Here is an 18,342-nt window from a genome sequence, read left to right as displayed (position 1 = left end):
AGAATGAAGTGAGAGAAGAGCATCAGCTCCTGTTTCACCATGGCCCGGTGTCACTCTAGCCCCCATTACACTTTCCCTTGAAACTAACGATGCCATGCCTCCCAATTCCCCACTACAGAGTTTGCCCTCCTGTGATTTGCACAGTAGTGGAAGGGTCCTACATTACCTTGTGACCCCTTGTTATATTTTGTAGCGCATTCACTTCATTTTTAGGCTCTTGTGGTGTTTGAAACTAAAGGCATTTGACACATGCATGTCTTCAGACATTTCACACATGTATCATGTTAGTGCATGAACTTGGACGTGGTCAAAAAGTACACCTGAACGCAGGCAATGTTTGGAATAATCTGTTCAGATTTGCACAAGATTTGGTATGATATAAAGGTCTAATCATACCAGACAAAGTTCACTTGTGTCTGGCTGTAACGTGTTGGATGAAATGAGATTTCCATGCAGTGTTTTGAGGGACTTTGGTTGGTTGAAAACTTGTGTCTTTAGACAACTGTTTATTTGATGTACAATTCAATAAAGGCATCATCAGCTCCACAGCGCCCCTATACTGTGCACATTGCCATTGCAATATGATGTATAAGTATCTAGGAAACTTTTAAGTGATCACAATTGATCAAAATTATTGTTATTTGTTGACTTTAAACATGAAATAGGCCCTTTGAGTGTTATGACATCACGAAATTGTGAAAAGGAAGGTAGAAATTTCACGACGAAGTTGAATGACAATACCTATCCAAATTCTATCAATTAAGCAAAAAAGAAAATCAATTTTAACATAACAATCCAGCGGCAATACACAAGGCACTTGAGTATGAGATGATGTCTCGCCCACAAAGATTTGGCAGAGAGCACCACATACTCAACATGCAGTGTATATAAGTATAAGAATATACAAGGCACTTGAGTATGAGATGATGTCTCGCCCACAAACAAAGATTTGGCAGAGAGCACCACATACTCAACATGCAGTGTATATAAGTAGAGGGAAGGAGACACCATGGTAAACACGGCACATGCTTTCAATTGCACCTCTACCCCCATACTCGCACTTCAACAATTCAGAGGGTGTCATGAGGGTGTCAACAAATCATTTTCAGCAAGCCGCTATACATACAGGGGACCCCCGACACTATCACACAGCAACAAAATTCTTGCTTCTCTTCCAACACCAAGCAAGTGACTGCATCTGCAAATTACTCTAGTCTTCTACCTATGATCTTTGCTGGAAAACAATTTTACAATTAACTCTCATCTTTACTTTCATCCATGCCATGTTATGTCAGGTGGGTCACATTTGTGCATAATCAGCATCTAAACTGACCCAATGTCTTTTTTTGAAAGTATAGTGAACTTGATATACTACACTCTTGGTACACACTGTATATAGGGCTCCTATAGCAGCCATTAACAACACAGCTGCAGCATGACTGAAAAAAAGGTCGTCCCCCTGGACCATATGGGGTCAGGGTCGCGTCAAGATAGACACCCCTGCTGAGACCCCCACTGAAGGTGCTCTCCAGGATGTAAACAAGTCCTGTTACTTTGAAGCACCTATTGGTTTCAAAGTCACAGTTACTCGATTAGAGATGACACAGTTTAAGTGACACACTGCTATAACTCTCACAGGGGTGCAAAAGTCATATATGGCTACCCTCTGACAAGTGAAAGGGTTCAATGAGCAGGATAATATTTCTGTTACTTCTAGTGACCCTCTTGCAAAGTATTTCAAAGAAATCTGTAATTAAGAATCAGTACTGTAGTTTTCACAGACCTAAGCTTGGAAACTAAACCTATAGAGGAATCTGGGGCAGGAACAGGTGGACAGTCTGGAGCGCGGTGGCCAGCCACATCCACCGGGGCAAGCACGGCCATAACACCTAAGTCACCCAACCCATGCAGTAATGTATGTTTGTTGTTTAAAAGCTGGGTTTAATTGGCATACCCTATATGTCATTCACATCACCCTTTTACTATGATGTCCTTTGTGTAGATGGTGCATAGGTGATAATTAATCTGTTTGCACAGAGTTATCACTGAGAGGGATAATGGGTAACTCTGACGGTCGGGTGCTGGTTGGCACCTTTTATTTGCCGTCTGGAGATGAAGGGTGAGAGCACTGTGGATAAGAAGCATTTCAGAGCCAACAGTTGGGTGTTGTCCAGGCCTCAAGGACTGTTTTTATTCTACTAATGCACAAAAATATTTTGAATGATTTGTTATTCAGATGCAGAAGGCCAACAACAAACACAGTTCATGCTGTGAGCTGCCAGAAGGCAGAAGGTCTTGATTTTGAAAGGACTTTGTTTTGCACACAGTCCCTAGCCTCTAAGGTTTCTTACTTCTAAATTTAAAATGCTTCTTCCATTTTTCTGATTCCATAAAGAGGGTCAGTTGTGCAGTTGACAGTTGTGTCATGGTGTGTGTATATGTGTGTGTGTGTGTGTGTGTGTGTGTGTGTGTGTGTGTGTGTGTTCACATCCGCATGTTTCTGTCTGTTAGTGAAGGCCACCGTGCACCTGCAAACATCTCATTTCATGCCACAACACAACCCTTGACCTGCATAGAACTCAGGATATCTAAAGTGAGTCGTTGAATACAAATCATGTTTATTATTTTAGGCCAGAGTGGCGATAACAGCCTATGAATAAACTTGGAAGGCCATCTACAGACATAACATAACAGTGCTCTCTCCTTCATGAACTAACGTAAACGCCAACAGACCTGATGACTCTGCAGACAAATTTGACTATGATGTACACAATGACACGAAAATGCGGCAACAACAGAAATAGTAATTCCTCAATGTATCTAACTACACAATGGCATACTATCATAACTGACTCATGCTGTTTTTGTCTTCTTGCACATAGAAAATGTGAGTTTTATATATAAAAGGAGTGGTGTGACTATGTGGGGGTCATCAGCCTGGCAAGACTCTAGACATCCACAAAAGTCGAGTTCAGTCGAGACATGAGAAAAGACCCTCCCTCATCATTTCAAAACCTTTTTTTGGCATGAGGGTTATTTGGTAAATTTGGTTTAAGAAAATAAGCAGCGAAATCATGGTGAGCCTCCTCATCTCTAGATCTCATGAGGTAGCCTCTGCAGTTTGTTAGATTTAGTGTTCTGTTGCAGCAACAGGAAGATACTTTTTCTACATACATGTTTGATACTTTCAACTTTCAACTACTGGTTCCCTGCACACAAACAGTGCCTCAGCCAAAAACAAACGCCCCAGAAACAACATGGAAGACCATCTAATCTAATCAAGAGGATGATCCCAAGGACACAGTCCCTCTCCAGTCCCACCCTCTTGAGTTATTGAGCGGTATAGAGTGTCTGCTATCATGGACAGAGATCAATATCCAACCTTGGGGATGTCAGTCTAAGGATCTATTATTTCATTGTATACACAAGGTTTTTTAGTGTAGAGCAGAGGAATATAATTGACCATGAGTGGCGGCAGATGAGTCTAGGTTTTAAGTAACAATATGGAATGTGTTTACACTACAGGGGAATCAACAGGCAGGGATAAGCTCTTCATTTGACACCAGGCCACCCTGCTAGTTCTGCAGTAAGGCCTCTTCCTGTAACTCTGGCATGATGCCTCTTACATAACAGCACCTTCACCAGTGGTAAAGTCTTAAGTCAGTCCAAACCTCTAAAACCTTGTTTTTTTATGACAAACTGTTTGTGCATTTGGTGGTTGGTTATCCTTCCTGACCAAATATTCCTATTCTAATATATGCTCACTTAACCAGAATATTCTACACGAATATAACATGATTTGGATGTAACTGAGACGGAAGTGTCGTCCATGACTAAATGCAATATGTTAGGAAACCTCCACAGCACAAACAATTCAGTCATATTCAATACAAATCCTCAGGTGATCAAATCTAACCAGCCTATTAATTTGCATCAGACATATACAGGTGCATCTCAAAAAATTGGAATATCATGGAAAAGTACATTTTTTCCTGTGATTTATTTTAAAAAAATGAATATTTCACATATTGTAGATCTTTTAAATATAACATGAAATATTTCAAGCCATTTTTTGTTTTAATCTTGATGCTTACGGCTTACAGCTTAAAATCAAAATTAGTATCTCAAAATATTAGAATAAAGCAGTAATAATACAGAAATGTCGACCTTTTGAAAATAAATTAACTAATCTGACTAATCTGAAATAGTTCATTTATGCACTCAAAACTTGTTGGTCGGGCTCCTTTTGCACAGATTACTGTATCAATTTGGCATAGTATGGAAGCATCCTTGTGGCACTGCTGGTGGAAGCCAGGTTGCTTTGATAGTGGTCTTAAGGTCGTCTGTATGGTTGGGTCTAGTGTCTCATTTCTATAGACCCTTTCATCAATAAAAACAAAAACAATGCTTGAACGTTCTATTTGGGCCCCAATCTACTTCCTCTACATTAAGATAACATATGGAATGTTAAAAAGGAAGTCTTGTGGGGCCAACTATGATGCTGATAATGGAACTCTCTTGAAAGGGTCCATATGAAGTAATGAGCACCATCTGTAAACAGTGGAAAATTCTCAAGTAACTTCAAAACTCCATATCCGACGACGCGCACAACAAAATGATTAGCACCATCACAACCCAAAAGCTCAGTACACAAACATGCCAGCTGAATGTATACACAGGTGGGAGGGCAATGTGAGAACATTCTGGAACAAGAAACAAAAGGAAAGTCACTCCATATGACACCAGGCCAACGGCACTCCGGGGGCTGCCTCAAACCAGCAGGGCCGTGAGCTATGAGTCAGTCACGTTACGCAACGAATCAGTCTGCACGTCTTAAATAGGATACTTTCAATTTCTCTTCTGAGTCAAGTTCATTAAACTCTAAAATAGCTTGTTTCATCTATTACGCAGGATGCCAGCACGACTGTCTGTCCAGGGTCCACCATCTGCTGAAACCCTCTGGAAAGGTACCTAGGTTCCCTTTCACCCACATCCAAGAGCAGTCAAAAAAGCTTGGGAGACAGCCAAGCCAGCTGCTCGCCACAATGCCCTCACTCATACGATGTTTGCTCCAAAGCCAGTCAGACTGAGGGAAATCAGTGGCTTCCCATAAAAGGCAATACATACCTTGAACACTCTACCCTATACAGTTACAGTTTTTTTCTTATTAATCTACAGCAGTTACTGTAGGACAAGGTTGAACTTGTATACTTGAAATACTTAAAATGAAAAGAAAAGAATGCGGCCTAGAAATAAAGAGTCAAAGGGAATGTGTCTAGGCAAGTGGGACACCATATCTTCGAGTTGTTAGTGTCTAGGCAAGTGGGACACCATATCTTAGAGTTGTTAGTTGTTTATGTTTATTTTTTTTTCACTCGTGACCTTAGCAATTCAGAGAAAAGTTCATGGATGGGTTTTTAAATAGCAGGCACTCCACTCTCTTCCGGTCATCTGCACATCTCTAAGGGTGTTGTGAAAACTGACCAAGGCTTCAACACAGTAGAAGCAACATTAATCAATCTTTCATTGCAATAACTGGGCTATTTAGGCTTCCAAAGGCTGCATGCTTCAGCACTGATCCAAGAGTGCACATTCTTTACCTCAGCAAAGACAGATGCAAATGCAAATGCAAGAGATTGTTATCTGAAGAGATAAAGGCGATTTTGGAATTCAACACTCGTTCATACTGTATGTAAGGTTCTGTTGTTTAGCTCACTACTTCTATTATTTGTCTGGCATAATCTTGCTATCTAATCTTTAGAAATAGCGCAACAAAGAACAAAGAAATACTGTACACTGGCATAAATTTCTGCAAGAATCCCAGACAGACAGAGACGGACAAAATGTCCACTGGTGTTCCACACCAAAAATAATTCTTCTCCTTCAGATTGCGGTACCAGGCATTAGTCACTCTCTCTCCATTTATCCTTGTGTCCAAAAACAAAGCCCTTTACAGGAACCAAGGAAGGGAGTCCAACCGTAATTAGCCTCTGTGAGCCTCTGCCTCAGACAGGCAGTGCATGGAGTCTCAAAGTCGTTATGGCGCACAAACGTCATATAAACAAACAAGTACTGTATTGTAGATTTGTACTGTTCACTGTTTGGTTACAGTTGATGGCAAGGACAATAACTCTTTAAATCAAAATAAATAGCTCCTCAAAGTACTGTGGTTACTCTTCACCTCTCTAACTGGAAGGTTAAAGTGGAGATAATGATGGGGAATAGCATGTGCATTTATTTGCCGACTGACTCAGACTTTCCATGACTTGACATGAAACATAGGCCTGTCATCGGATTAATCGATCAGTGTTTCAGGGGAATATGCTGTGGCTGCAGTGGTGTGCAAAGACCACTTTCCTGCAGCCCTTGGTGACAATTTTACCACACAAGCTCACATCACATGCAAATGTTTTGTAAACTGCAATGTAGAAGCTTGCAGTTAATGTCTATATACAACACTGTAGAATGATGTAATTATGTCAGGGATGTAAATGCAAATACATTTGCACACACACACATATATACACACACATATACACACACACGTACACATCCACGTACGCACGCATGCACACACGCGCACACACACACACACATACACACATCTCAGAAGTTCTTGTTTACTCAAGTGAAATGGTTCTCTAATTCAATGCAAAAAATGTATTCAAAGTTCTTTCAGAAAGGCCTTGGTGACAAATGCATCCATAAAGAAGTTATTTCTGTTCCTCTATTTCCTATTTTGAATAAAGTAAACAAAATGTAATAGAATTAAAGCAAGAACAACACACACAGGAAACGGTATAAAAAGGCAAAAGATAAGAATGTAATGATAGGTCTCAGAAATCTGTTTTATGCTGATCTTTATTATGTTATGGCAGAGCTAACCAGTCTTGAAGAAAGACTGACCCTGTCCTCAGTGTTCGGTTTCACACAGAAACCCACACAGAACAAACATCATCTCAAAGCTCACTACAGCATCATCTCACAGAATGCACGGAGATCCAAATCTCTCCCAAACACTCAGCCGTATAGTTGCATCTACAGTCAACCACTTAGCCATTGTTTTTGAAAAACACCACCAATGTGCTAAGAAGTCCCTGCCTTTCTGTTTGTGCACTAGCAAGTATTCAGTGTAGTATGATAAGATAAGATAAGATAATACTTTATTTGTCAGACAGGATCCGAAATTTGTTTTCCGTCCATTTAGTTGCTCCATTGAGACATGCAACATTAATTGTCCATAGTGTAAGTTGTAGGACATTACATCACACACCATAAACAGAAAACAGAAAAAACACATAAACACATAGAAGACATAAACATTTAAAAAGAAATGAGCTGGCACGTATGAAGAGTATACAGTAGCAGCACGTACAGCTGCTGGTGAACCCTAGCATGCCCTCCCCTGTCTGGTCCAGCCCACACAACCCCAGGTCAGCCCCAGCGCACCCCCTGCCCACTCGTCAGCCACTTGCCAGCCCACAGTGGAACTTGACCGGAGCAAATTCCATACATCAGCTCCAGTGACAGGACAGGATGGGACCAGGAGAGAGCGAGAGAGAGAGAGAGGGAGAGAGAAACTAGACGGGGGAGAAAGAGGGAGAGAGAGAGAGGAGATAGACAGAAAGTGAGAGTGGAGACAGACAGAAAGAGAGAGGGAAACGGTAGACTACCAAGCACCCTAAGAGCATTCAGGTCAACACCACCCTGTCAATCATGTACTCTGGACAGACCACAGTCCTGTTTACTCCACATATAAACTGGATTAGCATGCTTGCACCTGAGTGCCCTGCGGGTCTTTTGTTCTGAACAGTGTTGGTTTGGACAGTTTGACTTGTAGTGTGTGTGTGTGTTGTCGCTTAATCTTGTTTTCCCTCTGTGTGCCTTTACCATGTGAAAGTGTGTTCTTTTAGTTAAGCTTATTTGATTTTTTATGTGTCCAAGAAATGAAATGTACAATAGCTTTTATAGCGCACTTTAAGAACAAATGCCAACGCACACATCCTCAAAACAAAGGCAGCTAGAGTATGTCGAGTTGAGTACACACATGACATCAAAACCTGGCCCTTTTTCCCCATCCCCTCCGCTCTGATACAGGGCCGTGATCGGAGAAAATGTGCCAGAGCCGACGCCCCTAAGACAAACACTCACGGGAACAGACACATTGACAGAGGGCAGGTGTCTTGAGAGATACGCCCCCTTTTGCAGTTAGTTGAGTTAATTATTGTTTGCCAGCCTTGGTCGGTGGAAAAACAAGTTTGTTGTGAAGCAATGGAGAACAAAGACTACTTGGATGGGGTGCAGAAGGACAAGGGGTGGCAGGGAGTCACCACAATCACTCACCTCTCGTGGGATTTATGTGTGACTTATAAATGCATGCAGCAAATGGCAGGCAGGGGAGGAGGGTTGTGATGGGTCAAAATGGCATGTTTTCAAACACACACTGGAGCAACAATAACAACACCAGCCAGAGTGAAAGGCACTGAAAGGTGTGCAAGGTGTGATCGTGGGCTACGGGTAAGTTCAAGCTGGACATCAGTCCCATCGCATGACATGTCACAAAAATGGACTACTGGTCAGCAAACACATGAGCAAATGGTAGGGAGTTCATTAGCACAAAATGGGAGCAAAGAGTGAACCATTGATCTGAGAGAGAGCGAGAGTACAAATTCCTTAAATAGACTGTGACAAGTATTTGAATTTCATTTTGATGTTTACCAGTTTCAAAGTTCATCAGATGAAAATGGGAAAAATTGGGCCAAGCAAAGGTCACTGTTACACGAACCAACCAGATTTGCACATCGCCAGCGAAGGTTGTGAAAGATGACCTGAGACTGGGGTCTCTGAAGGTTAACAGACAAGACTCATCATCCTTTGTTCTAACAGTGGAGAGGAAATGAATCATTTAGGTGCGAAAAATATTTAGTGACAAATAATAAAATAGGATTGGATCAAACCGAATCAAATCAACAACAGTTGTCATTACCTGGACCCCTACTAGATGTAGCCAGCTTATTCACAGCCCACAACATAAAGGGAGACAGACTACAAGGTTCAGATTTATTATTTTTTGAAATTAAGCAAAAATACTAATAATACCAAATACAAGGTGTCTAGGGGGAAATGAGTGCTGACTAGCGTGCGTGTACGCGTTAAAAAAGCAATGGTGTCAATATGTAAGATGGCAAAATAGAAGACAAAGAAAGAAAGCTAGAGAGAGATGAGGGGAGAGAAAGAATAAAGTGCCTGCAGAGAGGAAAATCAAAACAGGTGCCTGCAAGAGAGAAGAAAAGTGCCTAATGGGAAGGAGAGGAGAACCCTTTATATACCCATGCGCTGATGCAGGTGTACGCAATCAACTAATTAACCTAATCAGGCCCTTCCTGCCCCTGCACTAAGTGAGAGGCCTGAAGGGGCACAGGTGAGTGGCGTACATGTAGAATACAATGAGGCACCAGCAGAGGTCAAAGCAACCCCTGGAACTGTACATGACGCCAGTTTATTTTCCTGTACCGTGAGTTCATAAACACATGATAAGATTGCATCCTGCCTCCACCATTGACACTATGATATCCTTGATAGTGAAGCACCAACACCAGCTTGACTTCAATGAGTTGTCTCAATGGATATCTTAACGTGATCAAAACTTTTCATGATAGAATTAAATAGGGCTGTGGGTATGGCTGGCCTCGGTGCTTTGCATCAGAACAGTGGCTTACTGGGGGAGTCTGCCCAATACCTACCTGGTATTGCTGTCACATACATTTCACTGACTGCCAGCTAGAGGCCTTCACCTGCGGAGACACACACACACACACACACACACACACACACACAGGACAATACACAAATACACAAATACACACAAACATACACAGGCACACAAATACACACACATGCACAGACAAAGACTGAAAGCATGTATAGCTCCTGGTACTGTAAAATATTATAAATATTTTTTCAATCTTGCTTGCATAAGGCAATTTGAGAGCTATGTTTTCAGTGGTTACAGAGAAACCACCAACATAACAGGTTGTAGCCAACATCGGATACATCTTGTTAAGCATGTCAAAACATGTCCAATGACACCAGACACCACTCTGAATTTCATAAACTCCTGATCAGCATCCCCCATTCCAATAATTTCTGGAACATTTTATGGAGGTTACAGAAACAATGAGCTTTTCAGGACAGAGAGAAACAGTACGTGTCCAATGAAGCCTGCCTTTGGATGCCAGCCTGATCACCGGCCTCATCTCTCCTTAATGCCTGAGCCAAGTCTGGCTTAATTAGAGCACAGAATGGGCAGGAAAGAAGGGGACAGTGGACCCTCAAAACCCACCATGTTCCCCACGAGAGGCAGGGTCTCTGGATCCCATTAGTAAGGGGAGGCGCCACATGTGCAGTGGCGCATGTTCGTGCTGGATGCAGATGTTACACGTGAGGAATCTAGGTGAGGGGTCAGACACTGCTCTGGCGGGCTGGTGTTTCAGACTCGGCATGCATGTGAGTCAACAACTGCCTGCGGTTTTGGGTCAATCTCCCTCTTTAATGAGGAGAAGTGTTCAGCCCAGTGGTTTTGAAACTGAGATTAGACCCCCCCCCCCCCCCCCCCAGTTTTGACATCTTGACATGATTCCCAGAGACATCTCTAACATTGAATTAGTTCTATAGGACTGACTCACTGCATAAAGAATGAAGTGGGTAAACTATGACATTAGGGCTTAATGTCACTGACATGACTGTCATAAGGCAAGTTCACATAATTCTACGTGCTTTTTTTCACGTCAAGGTTCTCTGCTCTGCGTGACTCTGATATCCAGGCAAAAGTCCAGACTTAGTCAGCATGTGCCAATACACAGCATGGGATCTCTGTTTTTCTTTTTCTTGCTTCTTCTGTTTCTTTTTTTTCCATGGGTCAACCTTTCACACAGTAACCCCTCCACAAGTGCACAGCTGAGAGGCATGTTGCTTCTCGCGTCAGACAAAGCAAGAAGCCATGCAGCCCTCACAGTGGGGAACTGCCTCTTCCCTCTTTCTGCTTTATCACCACTGATGATGAATGGGCTCACTGAGGAAAAATCCAGCATTTACTGACCATCAGAAGCAAGCTATTCCATAGAACATCTTCATGCCTTCCTGAAGGTGTGTGGGTGGACAATTTATGCTTCCACTGACATACACTACCAGTCAAAAGTTTGGACACAGCTACTCATTTATACAAACGAGTAGCTGTGTCCAAATATTCGACTGGTAGTGTATATTTTAACACATAAACACATAAAACTTTGCTGACGTACAGGTCAGGAGATGACTCATTGGACTGAGACCGATGTCATCCCCATGGGCTCTGTGAATGATATGTAAAGAGTATCATGCTAAACACTTTGATGGGATCACATACACACATGAATCTCGTATAAATCTCTTAAGTGCTGGTGCCCTGATACAACATGTTGGACAGGTATTAGTCAGCCGTCTGTGTTCTTTTGAATAATTCTAGGCTTTCCCGGTCATTCAGAGCTTATGTAACCATATAACTGGTATCTGTGGGGACTGAAATGATTACGTTGCACTCTCTATATGAGCAATTCATGACACTGAGACAATGCGTGATGTAATAACTCTTGTCAGAGCTTGCACAGTTGACCCCCTCAAGAAACCATGATGGGACTGACTTGACATTTTATGAGGAGCTCTATTTCCACCGACTGAGGCCAAAGACAATATCTAGTCCATTCAAAAACAACTGTCCAACAACGGCAAAAAAAAAAAAAATCTCTGTTCTGTTCCGTGGTGTGTATTCTAAAATCAACACCCATGTCGATCTCTGAGGCCGGGCCTACCACAGATGTCAGCAGTCCATCTATGACGACTGACGGGATGGGATGGGCAGAGATTTACGCTGGGGATGTGCTCTGGAACAAGCACAATTGAACACTCTCCTATTTCCTTAACCCTGTTTCCAGAGAGCCAGTTTCCTTTGTCATCATCAGCCGCTGAACAGTTCCCCTTTAATGTGTTTATCAGCATTTCCAGGAAGTGCCAATAGGTGTTCAAAGCCTACCCCTGTTAGCTTAACGGTACAGAACATAAAGGTATCATGGTGTTTATAGCTGATGACAATTGTTTATTAGCTGCAGTTATCACATTTGAGGAAAAATAAATCAGTTTGGGGAGTTTTCAACTGATTCACCTTCACTGTTCTGCCCTCTTTTAGTATAGTCTTTATCTGGATTTGTAGGATTACTTTGTGTCATTTCCACTATAACATGAAAGTAGCCTTGGCAATATAAAGGGCTGAGTTGAAATTAACACACAAAGCCGTGACTTATTTAACATTTTATATTCCAAATGTAGAAAAGCTTTCATCACAAATAATTGAAGTGACACAGCTAGATATTACAGTCTATGTGTTGTTCTTTTTTCTGCCATACTTCTTAATCAAACTTATCAGGTATGTTTGCAAAGAAATGATGTTTGTGAGCAGGGGTGTGGTGGAGGGGGGGGGGGGGGGGGGTTTGGGTTTCTGCGTGTCCCGCCAACGTTCTCAGTGGTGAACTTTCCCCTACTTCTCACACAGCTCTCCAGCCTGGAATCACCGTTTTACGGCATTCCAAGTCACAGCCTCTCATTCTGTCCAACAGACCCATTCAAAAGTTCATTAATTCCAAAAGACATCTTTGCCTGATTGAATGATTCTCACAGTGAATGGTCAATTTGAAAAGAAGCCCTTAATCATGCAGTTTTAAAGCCTGCTTTTCTTTAATACCAGAATTAAAGGGGAGATTTGAATGTTTGTTCTTGTGCCTATGGTACAATGTGAGCATTCAGAAGATGACAAAACTGAAAGCGTTCAGTTTCAACAAGACTAGAAATGAGACTAGAAAGAAGTGAATTAGAGATTACATGCCCTCCTACAGAATAACATCTGCATGTGTTCTTCGCTGGAATGGAAGAATGGAAGTAAAACCCCACAGTAAACCACTGCATGCTTTCACAGTCAGACAGTGTTGCATCAGGATCCAAGTCCTCTGCCGAATGAGGGACCAGTTTTGACACAGCAGAGAAATCTGAGAGGCTATGGCCACACCTCCAAGCAAGCCCTATCCACCAATCGCAGCTGCCCCTCTCACATGCCTGCAAGAGCATGGGCATATATACCTCTCACGCTGTTCCAGAGAGGCATCACTGATCGCAAGATTGCACTGCAACCTCCCTTGGAGACAGCAAGAGGGATATTAATCCAAGCAACAAACAAACAAGCACTAAGGACGAGAAGAGAGCTGAGATGACTCCAGTCAAGTTACTGCTTCTGGTGGCCATCCTGGTCCACGTCGGGTCAACCTTCCCATTCGAGAGAAAGCCAGTGGGCGCTGGGGGGCCAGGGGGCCGGGAGAAGGTTCAGTACGCCTCTTGGGACGACGTGAACGTGCTGGCCCACGGGCTGCTGCAGCTGGGCCACGGCCTCAAGGACCATGTGGACAAGACCAAGGGCCAGATGAGGGACATCACTGCCAAGCTAAAGGCCTTCAACGGCACCGTGGCCGAGCTGGGCAAGCTGACCCGCCACTTGCAGGAAGAAGGGGACACGCTGAGGGAGAAAGCCAAGCGTCTGGGACAGGTTGGGGAGGACCCTGTGCACAATGCCTCAGCTGAGCTGCAGGCCCTGGCCGAAGATATGAGGACAGAAAAGGAACGCATCCGAGATAGGGTGGGCAGTCTGGAGACAAAGGTGGACATCCTCCTTAAGGCAGCGGCATCCGATGACGACAGCAACCGCAGCACCAGTGATACTCACACACTCCAGGTACATACCTTTTTGCTATTAGATAAAGCCAGCATTGAAAAGGAATGTAGCATGTATGAAGGATTCATTAACTATTAATCAACGTTTCTTTCTATCTGATCTGTACTTACTGTACCCAGTGGTGTGACCACCAGTTTAATAATCTGTTAGAAGTACTATGTTTGGGTTAGAGAAAAGAACAGATGGTCTAAGGCGTAATTAAGGATACTACCACAAAGCAGGCAAGGATAGACCAGATTATGTGTATTAGCGAGCCAAAGGGCTTATGAGAGAGGCACCCCTAATTAGCCTCTGACCAGTTAAAACAATTGTGAAGATAAGTTTAAAATTGGGAATAATTGTGTAATTATTAGACGTTTGACAAATTTGCTGTTAATAATTGATAGAGGTGAGTTGTACTGCGGTCTCGTTAATGTTAATGTTTTTCATGGTTTTGCGTAGTGGATGCTGGAGACTCAAGGCAGACGCATTGATGATCTCGTGGAGAGAATCCGTCAACAGCAGGACAAGCTGGACAAACAGAATATGCGCTTGCAATCTCTCCAGGCAGAGGTACAAAATAGCCCTATACAGTTACATATTCTCAATTCAATTTGCTCTTTTATCATTTTCTGAATTTTACACCAAGTGGAATCAATACTTACCATTCATCTTGCATGATTTCCCTGATATAGGTGAAGCAAAGGAAGCTGAAGTCTGTGGTCACAAGGAAAGTTGATGATCTCCCAGTGGAAACAACTGTGGAACAGGCTGGCGCCTCAAATGGTAATTATTCGGTGAAAAAACATAACCTGTTTAAAGAACAGTTATAACTGAATCTAAGTGAACTAGTCACCAAAATGTAATGTAAAATCAATCAGATATCCAATCTGTTGATGATCAATTTTGTGAGGATTAAATGTAATCCCTAGAGGGGCCTTATGCCACAATGCCAGAAACAGTCATTACAGTAGTACAGCAGGCCAGTTTGTTCAAAATACCCCTGAGGGTAAACAGGGCAGCGGCATACTATCCCTAAATATCCTATATCTTTCCGTGCATAACAGTGGCCTAATTCCATTTAATGTAGGTCGCCCCCATAGACACTGCATAGCCTAATTGAGTCTCCCCAACAATGTGATTCCTTAACCCCTTGGAAGGTACAAGGATGTATCAGAATGACCATTTTGTAAATGCCTTGGGGAGCAATTTTTGCCATTTGTGGCTCACTTGACCTCTCTTGTTCATGCATCAGCATTAGTATTATTTGAGATTTGTGTCACTGCCATGAATTTTGGCATAACTGTCAAATCAGAGGGAGCCTCACAACCCTTTTTCGATTTCAACTCGCACTGTAGGGCATTTAAACTGCAATCAGTCCAAGGGTGTTTCTTGAGAAAAGGGAAGTCTATAGCTGCTCACTAGTGCCAGATATCAGCAACTGCTACCGTCTCATACGTCATGTGCTTAGACGAGGTGTAAAACCACCAGTCTAAGGAGCTGTTAAAAAAGGACTTTTACCTAGGAGGTTGCAAACACCCTGTGTTGGCAGTGTGTTCCATCCACAGAGCAAAGTACAAAGCAAACAAGCCAATCAGCTGTCTCAATAAGCCATTTCTGTAATCTTACTTGAGGCCAACTGCATTCCTTCGATAGCTGTCAGCTGTGACCTAATATTGATTCGCCTGGTACTAACCTAACTTTTTGACTCAATTTAAAATTACACTTTTTCACTTATTCTTCAGCAAAATGTTAGTCATGCTAGGTCAAACTAGCATATAAAGGGTGTTAGGTTGCTCTGTTTGCAACAAATCAAACCAACGCCTAATGTGACAATCTTGTCTTTTTTAGAGCCTCCTTCCGACTGCCATGAGTTGTTTCACAGAGGGGAAAGACAGAGTGGAGTATACACCATCAAGCCTCTCAATGCAAAGCCATTTGATGTCTTCTGTGAAATGACTTCCGGTAAGCAACACCATATCCTGCAGTAGACAGAATACAAAAACTTACAATGACAACAGTGGAATCTAAGAAATAAATCTTTTCAGCTCACATTATTACATTTATCATCTAACCTTTTCTACTTTCTGTTTGTTTTTGAACAAATAGAACAAGGATGGACAGTCATCCAGAAACGTGAAGATGGTTCCCAGGACTTTAACAAGTTATGGAGTGACTATAAAACTGGCTTTGGCAGCCTGAAAGGTAAGCATGGGCACAGAACATTTGGTACCGTCATCAACACGTTCAGAACAGGAAAGGAATCCAAAACAGCGCTATTGTTAACACAATTGCTTTGATTCTCCTCTCAGGTGAATTTTGGCTGGGACTGGAGAAGATGCTCTCAGTCTCCAAACAGAGACCGCACGTCCTGCAGATGGACTTCTCTGACTGGAGGGGCGAAGCTCAGTCCGTTAGCTACACCTTCCAACTGGATGGAGAGGAGAGTAACTACGCCCTGCACCTGCAGCCAACCACACCTGGCCTCCTGGAGCATGCATTGGCAACAGACCACGAAGGCCTCCCATTCTCCACTGCAGACAGAGACCATGACCTCAAGGAGGATGCCAACTGTGCTTCACAGCTATCAGGTAACTTAGCTCTTTAGTATCCACATTGAATCTCATCACTGCACCATGGCACCTATTGCAGTAATGTCCTTTATAGGGAAATCTCACTAAGTCGAATGTTATGGTTTTCTGTTCATTGCAGGTGGCTGGTGGTTCAGCAACTGCGGCCACTCAAACCTGAATGGTCGGTACCAAAGCGGGCCCACTCTAGCACAGAGACATAACCGGAAACAGGTGGTCTTTTGGAAGACATGGCATGGTCGCTACTACCCTCTGAAAACAACTACAATTAAGATGGCTCCAGCTATCAAGTCCTAAGCTATTTAAGAAAAACTGACTCATTGAAGTAAGCAGCGAAGTCAATATCAAATAGAGGATAGTTCATGCTCCCAAATCTGCTTTAATGGGGGTGTGATGTAATATACATGATCCAGTATGCAGATACATAGAGGATGATGTGTAGGCCTAGGTTGTTTTAAAGGACTACCATTTGAACACTACATCCAAATGGATTTCTCAAACATTTCACAAGAGATACTTTAGGGATAAGAGTATCATTTTGATGTCATATTTTTCCAGTTTAACACTGACACTTTACGATAATGTTCTTTTGTAAAGATGTAACATAGCACCAAGCCAGTTTTCTTGCCAATATGTTTGCCTATTTGAATGAGGAACACTATGCTATCATAATCCACAGTTGAGTGGAGATGTATTATTTTGGTCACATTGACTTCACTATGGGACTCAGTCACCTGTTGTATATATCTAAGGTACTGTACATAATACTGCTGTACTATTATTTTTGTTACTGTTCTGTCATCTCTTAATTTAATGACTGTGAAAAGCACTTACATGTTTTGTTTTTATACTTGTAATTTATTGAATCTACTATTGTGGTTTAAGCTACGTGAACTGAAACAGGAAATGAGGATTTCCTATAAAAGAATGTCAATTCTGTAAAATAAACCAGTCTCAAAAACAATCTGCCTATATTGCATCATTAGCTTTTTGCCCATTGGTCTAGATGAAGAATCGGGTTTTTGAGCCTGATATGTGCAACCACACAGGAGTTTGAAGGTCTTCTTGAGAATGTACTATGCCCCCTTCTTAAAGACAACTACCGGTGTCCTTCCTTCCTTGTTTATTCTCTAACCTGGTGTTCTTATGATATGCAAGATAAGAGCTATTGAGTGCTTTTCAGGACATGCCAGCACAGTACAGTACATCAACACTCAGGGGATACATCTGTTAAGACTAGAACAGAGCTCCATCTACTGACAGCCATAAGAATGCTCCCATTCAAACATCAAACTAGTCTGGAATCCACTCAACATTTATAAGAAAAACAATGTATTTGAGCTCATATTGTCCTTTGCATTTGAATACATATTTGAATTCAAAATTGAATCATTTAAAGTATGATTTTAGAAGGTTGGTGTGACTGGCTTAGCATGAATAAGTCCTCCAACCTCCACCCTGCTTTGTTCAGGTCGCCAGTGACTGGCCAAGAAGCAGGCCAAAATAGATAAATGAACTCAGCTGGGCTTGTGGGAGTGAAGCAGACATACTATTCCTCTTCTCTGGACATCAGCTGTCTACTCACAGTTTTTGCCTGCATTAATCATTATTCCCAACTTTAACAGTTTCTTTGAAATCACCTTCCTATGTTACTGTGTAACATGTTTCTAGGGACATTTCTTATTGCGTGAACCAAGTCCATTGTCACATAAAGTTCCCTTGTTAAGAAGTGGGCTAAGTATATGGGGTTGCTGTACTTGCAGACATACCCAAATAAGGGGCTACTATCAACATTACTTGTTAAGATCGGTTCATTAACTGTTGAAAAGCTCACTCTCACTAGTAATCCATCAGAGGGCTAAAAGCCAGCTCAGCCAATGAGCTCAGCTGTGACGACCAGGACTTTTATTGCATAGGAGTAAACAATGAGGGGAAACACTGTCCTGCTGAGGGAGATAGCTA

At 42.3% G+C, this 18,342-nt stretch overlaps 1 protein-coding gene across 1 annotated transcript; it reads left to right on the top strand.

Annotated features, from left to right (window-relative positions):
* The first annotated feature begins 13,176 nt into the window (after window positions 1–13,176).
* Window positions 13,177–17,344, top strand: LOC121677577 (angiopoietin-related protein 4-like). The gene is made up of 7 exons (XM_042056379.1): window positions 13,177–13,810; window positions 14,252–14,362; window positions 14,485–14,575; window positions 15,641–15,754; window positions 15,899–15,994; window positions 16,102–16,380; window positions 16,502–17,344. Exons 1-7 carry the CDS (start codon window positions 13,292–13,294, stop codon window positions 16,675–16,677), a joined length of 1,386 nt encoding a protein of 461 aa, XP_041912313.1. The 5' UTR covers window positions 13,177–13,291; the 3' UTR covers window positions 16,678–17,344.
* Window positions 17,345–18,342: the final 998 nt, after the last annotated feature.

Source organism: Alosa sapidissima, chromosome 12 (genome assembly GCF_018492685.1).
Source record: "Alosa sapidissima isolate fAloSap1 chromosome 12, fAloSap1.pri, whole genome shotgun sequence".
Lineage (NCBI taxonomy): Eukaryota > Metazoa > Chordata > Actinopteri > Clupeiformes > Clupeidae > Alosa > Alosa sapidissima.
This window is presented reverse-complemented; position numbering and strand designations above follow the sequence as displayed.

Excerpts from the sequence above, each read along its gene's own strand:
- LOC121677577 (XM_042056379.1), top strand. The coding sequence starts at position 13,292 with ATGACTCCAGTCAAGTTACTGCTTCTGGTGGCCATCCTGGTCCACGTC. Across the intron at positions 14,576-15,640 it reads ACAGGCTGGCGCCTCAAATG|AGCCTCCTTCCGACTGCCAT; the intron begins GTAATTATTCGG and ends TGTCTTTTTTAG. Across the intron at positions 15,995-16,101 it reads TGGCTTTGGCAGCCTGAAAG|GTGAATTTTGGCTGGGACTG; the intron begins GTAAGCATGGGC and ends TTCTCCTCTCAG.